We start from the raw sequence: 16,136 nt of genomic DNA, 5'->3' as shown, positions 1-16,136 counted from the left end.
AAAAAAAAAAAATAATAAGTTCACCTAACCACTCATTCATCTGCTCTGGTCTCCTGCTTTGCTCCATGTCCTGCAGGACTCGCTTGATTTTGCAGACTTTGGCAATGAGTGGACTCATTGTCAAGTCAGCAGCTGTTGGACAGATTGTTGTATTTCCATCCATTCTGATTGAGATACAACCGAGAGTTGTTTGGCTTTCAACATGACACGCTCATTATTGACAATGCAAAAGAAGGATGGAAACGGCATGCGCTACATGGTTGTGCCTGATAGATGTTAGCAATGCTACTCATTGCTGGGGTTTCTTTTACTGGAATAACTAAACAGTTGGGTTTGATCAGAACCATGACAAGAACCTGGAGCTTTTCAATCAATCTGTGATCATTCAATTGATCAAACTGTGAATGAGGATTATTTCTAATTAGGAATAAAATTATATGACATGTCATCACATGTTAACCTCATTTACACAGAATATACTATTTACAGGAATATAGTGTCCCTGGAATGACTAAGGGAATTCATCTACTCCTTTTTTTAGTTTTTTTTGTTTGCATTGATTCCCATTTTAAGGTATTAATTTATTTTGTCTTTTAAACCCAAAGGACACAGAGGCCATAAGGAGGGCTCTGGGGCTAATTGACTCAAAGATGGCTCAGGCTAAGAACTGGCTGAGGGATCCAAACGCTCAACCAGGTAATAGATTCCATGTCCCATGCCTTAAAATATTCATTCTGCTGCTTAACACGTCCTCAGACTGATAATCTAGTTGTATCTAGTGACTAATTTATGTATTTGGCCTTGTGTTGTACTTCTAGGTGACGCAGGCGAGCAGGCTATCCGCCAGATCCTCGATGAAGCCGGGAAAGTTGGTGAACTGTGTGCTGGGAAGGAGCGCAGAGATATCCTGGGCACAGCCAAAACCCTGGGCCAGATGACTGACCAGGTGTCTGAGATAAGGGCCAGGTACACTATACACCATAAAAGACTTTGCTTTGTGTGTTATGGCAACTATTGTAATTCCCCACATTTTTCATGCAGTCCATGTCTCTTTCATTAGATAGTCTCATGGTCTGTTACATTATAATTCTGTAATCACATTTTCATTGGATATTTGTATTGATGAATGTTCCTTTGACACGGTTTAATTTTCCATCCTAGGTAGGGGTAAGGAGCGTAAGGCAGTACGCGTATTAGGGGGGATTATAGTGTGTAAAAGTGGAAGTGATATCCTTCTGATATGAAATCTGGTTGTCACTAGGGACCCTGAGTCACGCTTGATTAAAAGCAGCTGTCTGGTATTAATCTATAATCTACTAAAACCCCTGGTTAAATTACTCCTCTGAAAAGCCTCTGAGTCGTGTCTGGTAATAGAAGCATTAAGTAAGGAAATACTATTGTTAAACAGTAGGACCATAAGGCTTAAGCTTTTGAGTAAACAAACACAGAAGTGTGCATGTGTGGCCGTTTTTAAAGGCATAGCAGTGCTGCAGTTTATGGTATGCGTGTGTTTTCCTTGTCCACCCCAGAGGTCAAGGGGGGTCCCCAGCCGCCATGCAGAAGGCACAGCAAGTTTCCCAGGGGCTCGACGTGCTAACTGGCAAGGTGGAAAATGCTGCTCGCAAGCTGGAGGCCATGACTAACTCCAAGCAGGTCATTGCCAAAAGGATTGATGCTGCACAAGTGAGTCATTAACCCGGTTTGCCTTGTAAAACATGGATTTAAACCTAGAAATGGAAGTATTTGATTATTTTTCTTTTTTTTGTCTGCCCCTGCAGAACTGGTTGGCAGACCCTAACGGCGGGCCAGAGGGAGAGGAGAACATCAGGGCCCTTCTCACTGATGCCAAAAAGATAGCAGACATGTGTGAGGACCCCAAAGAAAGAGATGACATCTTGCGCTCTATTGGAGAGATCGCTGCCATGACCGCCAAACTGTCTGATCTCAGGAGACAGTAAGTTCCTGACTGCTGAAAATATCGCATCATTATTTGCTGAGTTACAGTTGTACTGAGACGTGTTGTTTGTTTTAACATATGCAGGGGGACATTTGATAAATGAGTGTTCAGTAATGGGACTGGAGTATGTGTGTTTTTACCACATTTTCAGGTGAATTAGTCCAGATGTGGACAAAACTAGCAGTGTGAAAGTGGTCCAAATGATTGATAGCTATTTGTTCTCTAACTGTAGCTTAACAATTTACAGACCTAATTTCAGCCATATCTTTACGATAAAGCACCACCTCAGATCTTTTTCGCTGTTTTTAATTCCTTATAGGGGTAAAGGGGACACTCCTGAGGCCAGAGCTTTGGCTAAACAGATTGCAACAGCTCTGCAGAACCTGCAGTCCAAGACCAACAAAGCTGTAGCTAACAGCAGGCCTGCAAAGGCAGCTGTTCACTTGGAAGGAAAGATTGAGCAGGCACAGCGCTGGATTGACAATCCCACCATGGATGACAGCGGTGTGGGTGAGTCTGGTTCCCATCCTCCCCAACTTCCTTGTCTCTCTATCTTTTTCCTTCACATTCCTTCCACTTCTCCTATGGTTAAAAAGCAGACCAGACACTTTGTGTACATATCTCTCTCTACTGTACTCAACGTTCCCCTCAACGCTTTTCCCAATATTTTGTTCCTTTCTTCGGCTTGCATCCTCTTAAACCTGCACATTGCCTTATGTGTTTACAATAGAGCTGTAGTCTGGCTGCTTTAGGAATGACTGGTCCACAAAATGTAACGGAGCCAAGGCTTACCTCAAAAAAACTGCACAAAATAATACAAAAGAAGACATGGTTTTCCTTCCCCTCGAGTGTTGATACAAGCACCCAGTAAAATACCAAAACTACCCAGAATTTAATGGGCATGAGGTGGCCAAATTCAGTGCTGGTACTAAAAAGCACACTTTATTGTTGACTAGTGCTGACACAATTAACAATTTTCAGTGTTTTATTTAAAATGAAAACATTCTTTGGTTCAGGCTTCTCAAATGTGAGGATTTGCCTCTTTATTATATCGTTATAAGTTGGGTTTTGGCCTACTACACATACGAAACAAGCTTTTTGAAAATGTCATTGCAGGAATTGTGATTGTGATTTTTCACAATTTTGTAGATGATTGATCATCAAAAATGAAAAAGATATTAATGCCCTAATTTCAAAAATAAAATCCAGAAGCAGTTGATGATTTGTCATTTATCAACCAGGTTTGTATGTGTTTGTGCACCCAGAGGTATTAACAGAATGTTATTTAGCAGTTAATCAGCTGAATGTTGTTTTTTGTGAATCTTCAAGTTTGTCTTTGTGTGCGTGTTCAGGTCAGGCAGCCATCCGCGGGCTGGTGGCAGAGGGCCACAGGCTGGCCAATGCTTTGCCAGGTCCGTACAGACAGGAGTTGCTGGGTAAATGTGAGCAGGTGGAGCAGCTGATGGCCCAGCTGGCTGACCTGGCTGCCCGCGGTGAAGGAGACTCCCCTCAGGCACGTGCTGTTGCTCAGCAGCTCCAGGAGGCTTTGAAAGTAAGACGTCTCTCACTCAACAGACATTCTCATTCAGACCTGTAGCTTCACCGTGATAGAGCAGGATTCATACACAGAGACAAAGAAACAGCCCCCTCTGCTGGTTACCAGGGGTGGAAGAAATATATATACTGTAAACCCTTAGTACAAGTATTATTGACACAATTGGAAAATACTCCAATAAAAGTTCTGCTCAAGTGTCACAATAACACATACAAAAGTACAATAAAAATTATATAAATCTGTGAAATGATGGAAATCTTAAATCTACAATTTTGGGGGTTTCATTCTTTCACATGATTTGAAAGATTACAGGCTGAGACAAAAGTCTTAAAATAATGTCAGTTATTATGGTTTCCTAAAAGTCTATGTTGTCCAAACTGAATGTGAGCTTTAAATCTGCAAGATGGGTAGCAACAACAGCCATTCAATTAAACTAGTGCAGTGCCGGTTTGAAACGGGCCGATTGCTTGGGCTGTGGTATTGCTGCTTGTAGAATTCATCAAAACCAAATTGTATGTTAGCCCAAAATTTGGTACAGAAGACCCCAAACCACTTCATATTCAACTCCACTGTATAGCCTAGTACAAATTTACAGAGAATGTTGCAGATTCAAAATGTAATCCCAAAATATTACTGTGTGTGTGTGTGTGTGGGCAGAGAGAGAGACGGTGTTGTCTCATGTCGAATGATTGTTAAGTAATTTAACATTTCAGCAGTGGTGTTAATTTCCATACAGGTTCTGCATGTGGCATCTGCGTGTGGTGTGCAGGTTACCTTCTCACCAAACACGGACAAAGATGTGACTCAAAAACAGTGTCTGGTAGCCTGCCTATAAGTGGCATCACGCTCTGTCTGCTACTTGTTGTCTGTAGCTGGTTGTGGGAGGATTCTGAAATGTCCTTAAATACAGGAATTGTCGTTTGTCGTTTGGGGGGGGGGGCAATGGCCAGCGGCTAGAGCGGCAAAAAACAATGTGTTTCTTTTACCAATGTATATTTAACAAATCTTTTGCATTTCTAATCCAAACAACATCAGACTTAGCACCACACTTACTCGTGCTCGTAGCAAGACACCCGTCAAGTTTGAAATCCATCAAACTAACGGTTTTAGAGATATGCGCACAACACACACACAGACAGACAGACAGACAGACATTCCTGCAATTTATAGATAGATATAAAGTACGATATTCTCACTGAAAGTTTAAGTTCTACAAAAACGGAAATGTACAAGTAAAACCTCAATAATGTGATTTCAAACAACACTTTCTTACTTCAGAGGGTATTGAAGTTTAAGATTTCTTTTTTTTTTATCTACAAGATCAGCGATATTTATTTGGACAAAGTGCTCCTGATGTAATGCATGTGTATCTGTAATCCCAGTGAGCCACAATGACTGTGCTGACTGGTTGTAACATCTGGTTTTCCTCATCCCAGGACCTGAAAGGGAAGATGCAAGAGGCGATGACTCAGGAGGTGTCGGACATCTTCAGTGACACCACCACCCCCATCAAGTTACTGGCAGTGGCTGCTACTGCCCCACTGGACGCCCCCAACAGAGATGAGGTCAGTGGTACGGTCACTCTGCTCCTCACTGTGATCACACTGCAATCAGACTCATTCAGTGGCGTTATATTTATTGGCAGGGTGTTGTGTTATTTCTAACAACCCTTTTTAATAATTGTTTAATTTGATCATGTGTAGGTCTTTGACGAAAGGGCTGCCAACTTTGAGAACCACGCCAATAAGCTTGGCACCACAGCAGAGAAGGCTGCGGCTGTCGGTACTGCCAACAAGAGCACAGTGGAGGGAATCCAGGCTGCTGTCAAGTCAACAAGAGATCTAACACCACAAGTATGTAATGGTTTAGTGTTTATATCTGTTTTTCCATTTGCATCTGCCCTCCACTCTGCACGAGTCAAACTATTTAAGTGTCTCTCGCTTCTTGAGCCAAGTTTATAGCTAGCTTGGACTGTCAATTAATTACCCGGATTGTTTTTTAAGGTTGTATCTGCTGCTCGTATTCTGCTAAGAAACCCTGGCAACCAAGCTGCATATGAACATTTTGAAACCATGAAGAATCAGTGGATTGACAACGTGGAGAAAATGACAGGTGAGGTTCCATTAAGATGCTGTAAATTCCCAAATTACATGAGATCCCCAATACATACATACCTCATTGTGTAATTCATTATAATGGCGTGTTACGAATATTTAGGTTTGGTGGACGAGGCCATCGATACCAAATCCTTGCTAGATGCTTCAGAGGACGCCATCAAGAAGGACTTGGAAAAGTGTCGTTTGGCCATGGCCAACCACCAGCCTCAGATGCTGGTTGCCGGTGCCACCAGCATTGCCCGCAGAGCCAACCGTATCCTTCTGGTGGCGAAGCGAGAGGTGGAGAACTCTGAGGATCCTAAATTCAGGGAGATGGTGAAGGCTGCGTCCGATGACCTGAGCAAGACAATTTCTCCTATGGTGATGAATGCTAAGGCGGTGGCTGGAAATATCCAGGATCCAAGTAAGTTAATGTTGCTAACATGCAATTATTTTTTTTGTGCGTATGTGGAACCTTGTGATTAGTGATAAATGTGTTTTGTTTTGTGATCACCAGGTCTTCAGAAAGGCTTTCTGGACTCAGGTTATAAGATTCTTGGTGCTGTGGCAAAGGTTAGGGAGACATTTCAGCCCCAAGAGCCAGACTTCCCGCCACCTCCTCCTGAACTGGATCAGCTTAGTGTACGTCTTCAGATAAACACAACTTTTAATTTGGCAAACCATCTGAAGCTGCTTCTGTTTAGTGGCCAAAACGACTTGTGTATTGTCTGAACTGCCAAACCATAATTACTTAAACTTGTCCTTGTAGCTTAACGATGACGCAGCACCACCCAAACCGCCTCTTCCTGAGGGTGAGGTTCCTCCCCCCAGACCTCCTCCTCCAGAGGAGAAAGATGAGGAGTTCCCCGAGCAGACTGGTGATATGGTTAATGAGCCAATGATGGTGGCTGCCAGGCAGCTCCACGATGAAGCCCGCAAATGGTCCAGCAAAGTAAGCCAACACTGTAAAACGAGTCATTGACGTTTACGTTGGATTCTTATGCTTTCAGATTGATTTTGTTCCTGTCATATCTCATAGGGGAATGACATCATTGGTGCTGCCAAACGAATGGCCTTGCTCATGGCCGAGATGTCACGTCTGGTGCGTGGAGGCAGCGGAAATAAACGCGCCCTAATTCAGTGCGCCAAGGACATCGCTAAGGCTTCTGATGAAGTCACACTGCTGGCCAAGGAGGTGGCCAAGCAGTGTACCGACAAGCGTATCCGGACCAACCTTCTCCAGGTCAGTTCAGTCGTCTTCATCAGAGGGGTTTGCAGTGGATTTTCACTGTGACTATACTTTATTTGTTTTTTCTGACCTCTCCTGACATTCTGATCTCGTTTCAGGTGTGCGAGCGCATTCCCACCATCAGCACTCAGCTCAAAATCCTGTCCACAGTCAAGGCCACCATGTTGGGTCGTACCAACATCAGTGAAGAGGAGTCAGAGCAGGTGAGCAAAATCTTTATTATGAGTGTGTCAGATCACAAGACTCCCATTGTTGTCCTATAACAGCCTTTAAAAAAAAAAAAAAAAAAAAAGATTTCAGTCTCCCTCATCACTGTACCTGCTAATTTCTTCTTCGGCAGGCTACTGAGATGTTGGTCCACAATGCTCAGAACCTGATGCAATCTGTGAAGGAGACAGTCAGGGAGGCCGAGGCTGCTTCCATTAAGATCCGGACAGATGCAGGTTTTACTCTCCACTGGGTCAGAAAGACCCCCTGGTACCAGTAAGAGAAGGGCCACTGTTCCTCTGCTTCACACTGGTTCCATCCAGCTGTCCATGAGGGCATTGAATGGACAGATACAGTATTTACTTTATCAGAGCTATAATATCAGTGTCCGTTACACTGATATGGGTAAAGCTTCTCTGTTTTGTCCCGTATCCTGTCTGTAACAGTTGCTGTTCTGGTAGAATGTAAACAGTGGGACTATCAGTGCAAGTTGTGGGTTAGATTCTTACTGGGGACGTCTTTTTCTTTCTTTCTTTCTAAAAGTGTGTAAAAATAAAAAGTTATGAAGCTTATTTTGACAAATCCCAGGAAAATATACTGTATTTTTTGATTAGAGGTTGGATTAAATATAATGCAAGGTTGTTTTGGGCCTCAACAAAAAGCTTAAGTTTAATTTAAATAACTAGATTTGCTCGAGACGTTTTTATATCTTTGTACTGATAATGGTATTATCACTATCATTTATTCACCTTTTGCTAGGATAAGCACATGAACTTTAGTTGTTACAAATACAATATAGGCCGTTAAATATATCCAGTGTTATTATGCCTGTTTACACTATACTATATGATTACAAGTGAAAGCAAAACACTGTTCGTTATTTGACATATTGTAATGCAACTGTAGCATTTTTTATTTTCTTGAGAGTTCTGCCAAAGACATTATGCCATGATCTTTGAAAGTTTATTTGTCTTTCTTTGGCCACGAATACATTTTTTGTTACTTAAAAGTAACCTGCCATCAGCAGGAAAAGATAAAAACTACTTGCATTCAACTCATTCAAAGCTTTCTATAGAGGTTTCATGTTTCACATGTTGCATGGAGATTACATGTAAGAAACCGGTTTGCGCAACATTGTGAGGCCTAATAGCCAAATATTATAATCTTGATTTTCACAGCAAGCTAACAAAGCTTAGTCGTCTTCAGAGGCTCGTCTTGCCTGCACACAGTTGTGCGTCTCCTTTTTTTTTTTTTTTGTGTGTGTCATTTATGAATTGCACACTTCGCCTAGGTAGCCAAGGGAACGACCATAGTTTAAAGATGAAGCACAGAGTCATCTGCAGCTGGTGAAATCTTCATTTGATGTTATCACATTTGTTCCAACATGTCTTGATACACTAAGCATTATTGACCACTATTTGTGGTAACTGTAGTTATTTTGAAATGTCTGAAGACCAGTGTTGTGAATGTGTCTTTTTACTTATCTAATACCAACTGATGTGCCTTGCAAAATAAACTTTTTTGCAATTGATACGGTTCTAATTTTGTATCATTTGTACAAGGTATAATGGTGTTTATTTGTTTAAATCACTTGTTGTACATTGTTCTTCTATTAAGACACACCCACTTCATAACTTTTACTTCAAGTCAAATTATGCTCTATGCAAACCCTGAAAACATTTGTTTGAAAAGATATCATAATTATGCAACTTGGTTGGGTTTAAATGGACCTGAACAACATTTTACTGAGGCATTGTTCACAATTTTGTAATAAAGCATTTTATAGCACTTTGAGGTGTGTTTGCTCTATAATTTCTGTTGTTCTCCTCTATGCTCACCACTGGCTGTATTGTAAGGAACATGATTGTTCCAAAGGCCTCATACCTCTTTTTTATATTTAGGAAGTTATGTGAAAGAGATTGTCCCTTTTGTTTTGTTTTTTAGAAACATGTTCCTGCAGGTCAGCAGTTATATGAATATCAAGGCCCGCTTGTTATGATTGAAAAATCTGCTAAAAAATTATAATGAAAACAGCTTAACCAAATAAAATGACTAAACAGGCAGTTGTATATATTATACTGTGTATGTAATATCACATTACTGAATAGTAGAATACTACATGTCTCGGATACTTTCTCAGGAGACAAACGGTTTAACTCTAATTCCACAACAATAAAATGTTTCTGAAGCTACTGAATTATTAATGGCTGAATTAACCTCTTAGGGGACCCCGGGGACATACATAAGCTTAGTGCATTTACATGCCCTTTGTTTTCTGCACGTCTTGACAGTGTCAAGTAGGCCTACTCAAAGTGCAGTTCACATGGCAGCTTAGTTGTGTTTTGCCTGCAGCCCCAGAAACCAATTCTCTACTGGAATTTGACCTGCCCCTAGGTTCCCTCTGTCAGGTAGTAAGAATTGAATGATTGAAATACCAAGTATTTTTGCACCATATCAGCTCAATAACTAAAACTAAATAATGGTGTTAAAAACTACATTTGGCCACGTCGGGACCTAATACCGTACTTCCTAAGGCCCCTTATTTCAATGTTGTGCTTTAGTGGCCCATATTATTAAAGTGTGACACACAATAAACATGGGGCTTTAAGGTCCAGTCAGTAATCCAGCCTTAACAGTAACATAATCAAAATCATTACATTTGAATTTGAGGACGGGATGAGTGAAGCTGAGCCAGAACTGGTCAGTTAAAGGGTCAGTTTACCCAAATTATTAAAATGCATTTCCTCCCTTGACAGTATAGATTCGGACAAGAAAGAAAGCGAGATAGAGGGGGATATGAATGCATGGCCCTATTGAAATAAAAACGTAAGTATCTTAACCCCTAGGCCACCAGGATATTGCTCCTGGTTTGATTTGAACTTGTGCAAATAAATAACACTCATAATCTGAATTTGCATAATGACATTTGTTGATGTGATGGAGCATTTTGGTTTAACTGAAATGCAACACTTTAACGTTGGGCCCAGGTGAAAGAAGAGACGACAGGATAGTCATAATAAGAATGGATGTTGTGCTTTAGGGGTGCATATTACAAACTAATTTAAGTGGGCACTCTGGGACCTTGAGGAGCTGCGGTCTGTTTGGTAATCCAGGATTTTTTTAAGGTGTCAGTGGTGCATAAACTGAGCCGGGATGTATCTTTTTACTCCACTAGGATATACTGTGTATCTCTCGTTAAAGTATAACATTAATGTAACACTACCATGTAAAGTAGCTTACTAATGTATCTTACACTCAGCGGCCTGCCACACTAAATTGGACCATGTTTTGTCTACAGTGTGAAAAATAAACAGACTGTGAAGTTGAACTGATGAAACAGGTGAAAGGGAAAACACAGCGATAACGCGAGATAACTAAATCGCACGCTGTCTCCTCTTTATGTGAGTCAAACGCACATTGGCTCGCGCCAGGGGAAAGTAACGAGCTAATGCCAACCCTTCCCCGAAAACATAATAATCATTTGTTTTTCTGGGTTGCATGCTGTTGACCAATTTCTTCAACGTCATCATCACCTGTGGTGAAGGAAGCTGTAACCTACTCCTTCCCGGCAGTGAGCAGCGGCTTCCCAGGCTCTGCAGCGTCAACAACACAGCCCGTTGCTGATTCAACTAAATATCTGACGGAGAACCAAACATGTCGACAGGGAGGAAAACAACGTTAAGGTAATAAGCTTGTAGTAGTTGTGCTATCTGACGGCTGACGCGCTGCATAGTTAGCTTCTGTAGCTATAGCTAGCTGTTAATTCATGCACACGTCTCTGGTGTTGTGGTAAAGTGTCAGCAGGACGTGCAGGTTGAAAGGCGCTAAGCAGTTTGAACCTTTGAACGTGACATCAACTCAAGCATTCAGGTGAAAGCGGCGTTAGCGTTACACGTTCCGTCATAACGATGCTAACTGCAGCTAGCAGGATAGGGTGGGTTCGTCACATGATCGGTAAATTAGCTTCATCCATCCATCCATGTAGTTAGACTAAAAAAGATATAAAAGGTAGACGTGTCATGTGGGTGTCATAACAGTTCAAAAGGTCTTTTTTAAATACATTTTTGAAATGAATTTTCGGCATCTTAAAGTGTAAGGATTTTATATTAGATTCTATTTATTTACCAATAGTAAAACGTTAAGCCTTTAAATTATACCTGTATTTTAACAAATAAACAAACTGTATATGTTACAAACGCACAGTAGGAACAGGGACATTGGATAAAAGACCAGAATAGCATACTTTTTTAATAATATAGTAAAGAATAGACTAGTAAGTGTATACTGGGTCTTATAATTAAAATATCAGCCCAGCATTTTAATATTTTGTCAGTTTCGTGTCTTATCCGTAATTAGCATACCATTACAGTGCTGGGCAGCAGTGTCTAATTGTTCACATGTTGCAGTGTTAATTTAACTGTGCAGCGTTCACTTGACTTGAGGAAAACTTAACTTTCAACGCAATTGTCCATAAAGTCACGTTCTGAGTTAATGTTTGAAGCCACTAAGCACGGAGCTGCTTTTTTATAGAGTTGAGTTGCTCTTGACAAAAGTAATCCACTCAACTCAACTGTATTTGCAATGTATTTTGAACACAACACAGTCAGTTGAAACCACTTTACAGTGCAGAGAGACAAGAACAGAACAAATAAATAATAAAGGAGAGGACAAGGAAAGAAAAACAAAATAAAATCCACATTCATGACAGTCCACACAGAGACAACCAGCTCCTAACAGTGAGACAGCAAACAACTTAATGCCTCAGAAATTTAGGAGGAGGAAGGAAAAAAGGCCTTTTTCATGGATGACATTTTGAGATGTCACAGTAAGATAAGCAGATGCGTAAATCATAAAATTATTGATGGCTGAATTTCATGTTGCTGCTTCAGTTTTCTGGGTCCTGGTATAGTGCATGCGGGCTCAATGAGACAGAGGTATAGTTAATGTTATAACATATATTTACACTTTTAATCTTTATAGTAAGCAAAAAATGCAATGCCATCACCAACTGCTTAGTTTGCCAGTTAAGCTAACATGAGGACATTAAGTCTCTCACAACAACAATGGAGGATGGCACAATATAGCATAACATTAATTAATATTCAATGTGGCCCTTGATGTAAAGATAGCAAAGAGGCAGGTGAACAGGTGACATCATACTATCAACAACTCGCCACACTAAATACTTTAATAATAATCAATAAAACCACTCCAAGTCAAACATAAATAATGATGATAAACAATTCTTTAGAAATTATAAAAAATGATAAGCTCAGACTGCCAAGTTTCCCATCAGTCCTATTTTTTTTTATTACGGTTACTTATTTTAATGTACACAAACCTAAAGGAACAAGTAAACATAATGTGTGTTACTTTAAACAAAACAAGAGTCCGTGCTCCAAATGTAAAAAATAAATAAATTAAAACACATAGTCTAGGCTTTATTTATTAGAAGGTATTATTCCTATTTATATTAAATGTACACATTTTAGATATGAGAGTAACTAAATCTATAGGTTCTTCACATGTTCTGAAGCTGTTAAAGGTTGTTTTATGTGTTTGTATACAGCTACAAAACTTGATATTTTCTATATATAACGCAGATGGTTATATATATAAAAATGCAATGTGTATGGTTAAACAAATGACACATTAGTCATTTTAAATGTCTTTTTTTTATTATTGGTTTTTTTTTTATACCTTGTCGCTGGTATTGGTGTCTACCACAGGGTCCAGCTTCTTTTCCATTGGCCTCAAACGTAGCATAGAAAGCCTTACAATAATTGGAACAAGTGTAGCCAATCATAAGTCTGGAGGATACTAATTCCCACCCCCTTCCTCCACCAACCAGTCAGTGTTGACCAAAGAGCAGCTGCAGTTCCTGTAGTCAAAAAGCACGTTGCTTTGACTGAGGAGGAAACTTTTGACCATTTAATCATCCGGGTTAGGCTGCTGAGTTTTCTGACATAATGCCAACTCCAAGGTAAGATCCCAATGATAGTATCCTCCACTGTTTCCACACGGAACAGTTCTGCTAACTATTGAGATTGTCTTTTATTTTTATTTCAAATGTGCTCACAATTTAAAAAAACTGCCAGTTTAAAATTGGTTGATTGAAAACATTGCAAGAAAGTGTGAAATGACAGATGTTTAGGCTGATGTGTTAAGTTGCGATAGCTTTAGGGAGTCTGGATCTTTTTGCAGGTCAAAGAAATAAGCTGCACACAAGAACAATGATTTTTTTTCTGCGATCTTAATCAGACATAGAATACATTGTCTTGTGTTTTATAAAAGGTTGGTAACCTGTGATGAAGACTATAGCCTTTGGCCACTATGATATCTTGCATCTTTAAGAATCTATGAATAAATGACACAAGCCGTCTGTACATGGGAATGTTGACACATCACTTTCTCAGAGAATCCTTTAAATTGTTCTTTTCAATAGGCCTGCCTTTCATTTGACTGATCTCCATCTGAATGAGGGACAAAAGAAACTCATTGGCAGTTTAACATTTCTCTGAGGAGTGTTCACTCCCAAACTCGTAAAAAGAATTCACATTTTCCTTATTTCTCCTCTGTTAGGAGCTCATTAGTTTGCAATTGTTCATGTTTCTGTAGCTTTTTTTTTCTCCACATGTTGACCGTAGAGAGGAGGTCAGGTAACAGAGCCATCAGTAACACACCACATGGGTTCCTCCCTCATCACAGTTCCAGTGACTTGATTCAGTAAATTAGAAACCGATGATTTTCTCTTTCAAACAGATTGTTTGTGTCCTCTGTTCATACAGAGCTATCAAGTGGGAGTCTACATAATACAATACGTTTTTGTCCCGCTGCAGTGAAAACACACTCTTTGGGATGGGAAATCCCTTGCTCGACATTTCAGCTGTTGTGGACAAAGACTTCCTTGACAAGTAAGTCTAAAAAGCTGATTTGTTTTCAACTCAATGTTTATGTCTTATCTGACCAAAATGCACTGATATTATTTTTTTTTTGTAGGTTTGGACTAAAGCTTAATGACCAGATCCTCGCTGAAGAAAAACACAAAGTCTTGTGAGTCAAAGCTTCACTGGGACACCACATGCTTCAGTAGGGTAATGCAAAGTGTTAAAATTACATGGGACCAAATAAGGGATACACTGGTCATTCATACCCACTACTACCACTGAGCTGTGCTCAGAATAGCCAAGTTATAAATCAACCCTCTGTAACTGGGATCCTCTCAACTGGACACACCCACAGATGTTTCCCATACTTGTTGTTATTATTATAATTATACCAAGATAGCTCTGAATTTACTACTGTTTTAACACAAAGTAGATTTAACTGCACGTTTCACTGGCTTTCTTAGATTGAAACAAAGTGAATAATTATTATTTATTCCGAGAACGGCTTTGCTGAGCATGCATGCTCTTTTTTCAGACCCTCCTTCACATTGCAAGCAGAAGCACGAGTAATATAGTCTTCCTTGAAAATGTTGTTTGCATGTCCCTGAACATAGTGCACTGCTCCTTTTTGAAAAGCACCAAAGGGAAACAACAGAAAGACTCACATTCAAACAGAACTAATACTTAATTAACAAATGACCTCTGGTTGATGAGTGCGGATAGTGTCTTTTCAGGGAATTTAATTTTGGTGTAGACATAAAAAGATCACCATCTGTAAGTAAGATGATGGTGTGAGGCGGGCGCTGAAGTAAACTCTCAAGGATTAAACAGTTTTCACATTCATTAGTAAATCACATGTTTCAAAAGTTTTTTTTATATGCTTGCCTCTTACAACTTAGTGTGAGAATGTTTAAAAAGATGATTGAATGATCCTTAATAATGACATTGGTAAAAAAAATACACAAACAGTATCTAGACTAACTGCCAATGTTTTACATTGCTTTCACAGCAACATGTTATTTTTTTAGAAGTGTAAGCCGTGGCCTCATGTATTAATCTTTATTTTATTTTATTCAACTGAGTGCTTTGGTTAATGAGAAAATAGTAAGATATTTGAAAACCTCTTTTAAAAATGTCTGGATTCAGCTTTGCACCAAAAACTCACTTGTTTCTTGACCAGCTGAAGTGTACTTGGCCTACCTTTCCACAAGATTTCATTGTAATTTTGCTAAGTATCAGACAAACATTGGGACAGTAACATAACCTCCTTGGTGTGTCAATTGTGCAGTTAAGCTTTCGTTTTAGGGAGTATTTTTATTTAATTTAATTTAGTTATAAATGGGGATGTTGGTATTGCAGCCTTTGTGGGGACTCATGGATTCACTGATAGGATACAAGAGCTTCTCTTGTTCGTTTTGCTCATGATGGAGCTTACCAAGCATTGCTTGTCATATTCAGATAGCTTGTAGCCAAATTGCTTGCCACTTGGCTCACTCTTACAAGAGTGCAATACATTTTTTGTTAGGGCTTTATGAAATCACGGTCAATTCACTGATTTACAAATGCTCTTTTACAGGAATACATTGCTCCACTCTGAGGCGCATTCACTCCTCCAAGCAGAACAGTACAACCAAAGTTTAATCTATATTCTTGATTTTAATGTAAAGTAAAAATGCCTCAAACCTGTCAAATACTAATGACCTGTTAATGCCCTACTTCTAATAGGAGAGTTAGTAGAGTGCATGTTGAACAATTTCCGACCTGAGAAGCGATAAAATCTGTTGTAACATCTTGTGTATAAATGTAAAGCGAATCACAGTGCAGTAACTGCCAAATCAAAAAGCACCTGAATAATGCGTCAACAATAAATGAATAAGAGACGGATCGGAACATCAGATGGTCTGTAACTTACAATAGGCTACCTTGTCAGGTCTTGTTACTTGACAAAGGGACACGTGACCTTGGGTGGCGGCAGCACAAAGCAGCATCATCAGCAGTGTTGTTCTCCTCCGGCACAAAGGCAGCGGTGTTATCTTTAGCCCCACAGACACCGTTCCCTTCACATTCTGCACAAGGTCAGGGCAGGATTAACATGCAGCTTTGGTGGTTTGTTGCCAGCACAGTGCATTTCAATGCATGTCCCCTCCAACACACACACACACACACACACACACACACACACACA

At 39.9% G+C, this 16,136-nt stretch overlaps 2 protein-coding genes across 4 annotated transcripts in view; both read left to right on the top strand.

The window, feature by feature from the left end:
* Nucleotides 1-8,858, top strand: part of LOC116671183 (vinculin) — a 28,878-nt gene extending 20,020 nt beyond the window's left edge. The window contains exons 7-21 of one of the 2 annotated variants that reach the window (XM_032502200.1): nucleotides 603-696; nucleotides 819-966; nucleotides 1,530-1,683; nucleotides 1,779-1,954; nucleotides 2,277-2,467; nucleotides 3,310-3,509; nucleotides 4,949-5,077; nucleotides 5,216-5,365; nucleotides 5,516-5,624; nucleotides 5,730-6,032; nucleotides 6,126-6,250; nucleotides 6,378-6,560; nucleotides 6,648-6,851; nucleotides 6,956-7,060; nucleotides 7,198-8,858. In XM_032502200.1, coding sequence (XP_032358091.1) covers nucleotides 603-696; nucleotides 819-966; nucleotides 1,530-1,683; nucleotides 1,779-1,954; nucleotides 2,277-2,467; nucleotides 3,310-3,509; nucleotides 4,949-5,077; nucleotides 5,216-5,365; nucleotides 5,516-5,624; nucleotides 5,730-6,032; nucleotides 6,126-6,250; nucleotides 6,378-6,560; nucleotides 6,648-6,851; nucleotides 6,956-7,060; nucleotides 7,198-7,344 — 2,418 coding nt within the window. In that variant the 3' untranslated portion in view covers nucleotides 7,345-8,858. The remainder of the gene's footprint in view (nucleotides 1-602; nucleotides 697-818; nucleotides 967-1,529; nucleotides 1,684-1,778; nucleotides 1,955-2,276; nucleotides 2,468-3,309; nucleotides 3,510-4,948; nucleotides 5,078-5,215; nucleotides 5,366-5,515; nucleotides 5,625-5,729; nucleotides 6,033-6,125; nucleotides 6,251-6,377; nucleotides 6,561-6,647; nucleotides 6,852-6,955; nucleotides 7,061-7,197) is intronic. The other variant, XM_032502201.1, reaches the window with a different exon arrangement.
* A 1,536-nt stretch (nucleotides 8,859-10,394) lies between these two features.
* The window catches only part of LOC116671388 (adenosine kinase), a 104,232-nt gene continuing 98,490 nt past the window's right edge, over nucleotides 10,395-16,136 (top strand). Inside the window, exons 1-3 of one of the 2 annotated variants that reach the window (XM_032502623.1) lie at nucleotides 10,395-10,747; nucleotides 13,904-13,978; nucleotides 14,064-14,117. In XM_032502623.1, the coding sequence (XP_032358514.1) occupies nucleotides 10,719-10,747; nucleotides 13,904-13,978; nucleotides 14,064-14,117 (158 nt within the window). In that variant the 5' untranslated portion in view covers nucleotides 10,395-10,718. Of the gene's footprint in view, nucleotides 10,748-12,919; nucleotides 13,048-13,903; nucleotides 13,979-14,063; nucleotides 14,118-16,136 lie in introns of those variants that run through there. The other variant, XM_032502625.1, reaches the window with a different exon arrangement.

Source organism: Etheostoma spectabile, chromosome 21 (genome assembly GCF_008692095.1).
Source record: "Etheostoma spectabile isolate EspeVRDwgs_2016 chromosome 21, UIUC_Espe_1.0, whole genome shotgun sequence".
NCBI classification, from domain to species: Eukaryota; Metazoa; Chordata; class Actinopteri; order Perciformes; family Percidae; genus Etheostoma; species Etheostoma spectabile.
Note: the sequence above shows the minus strand (reverse complement) of the source record. Positions and strands in the feature narration are given on the sequence as shown.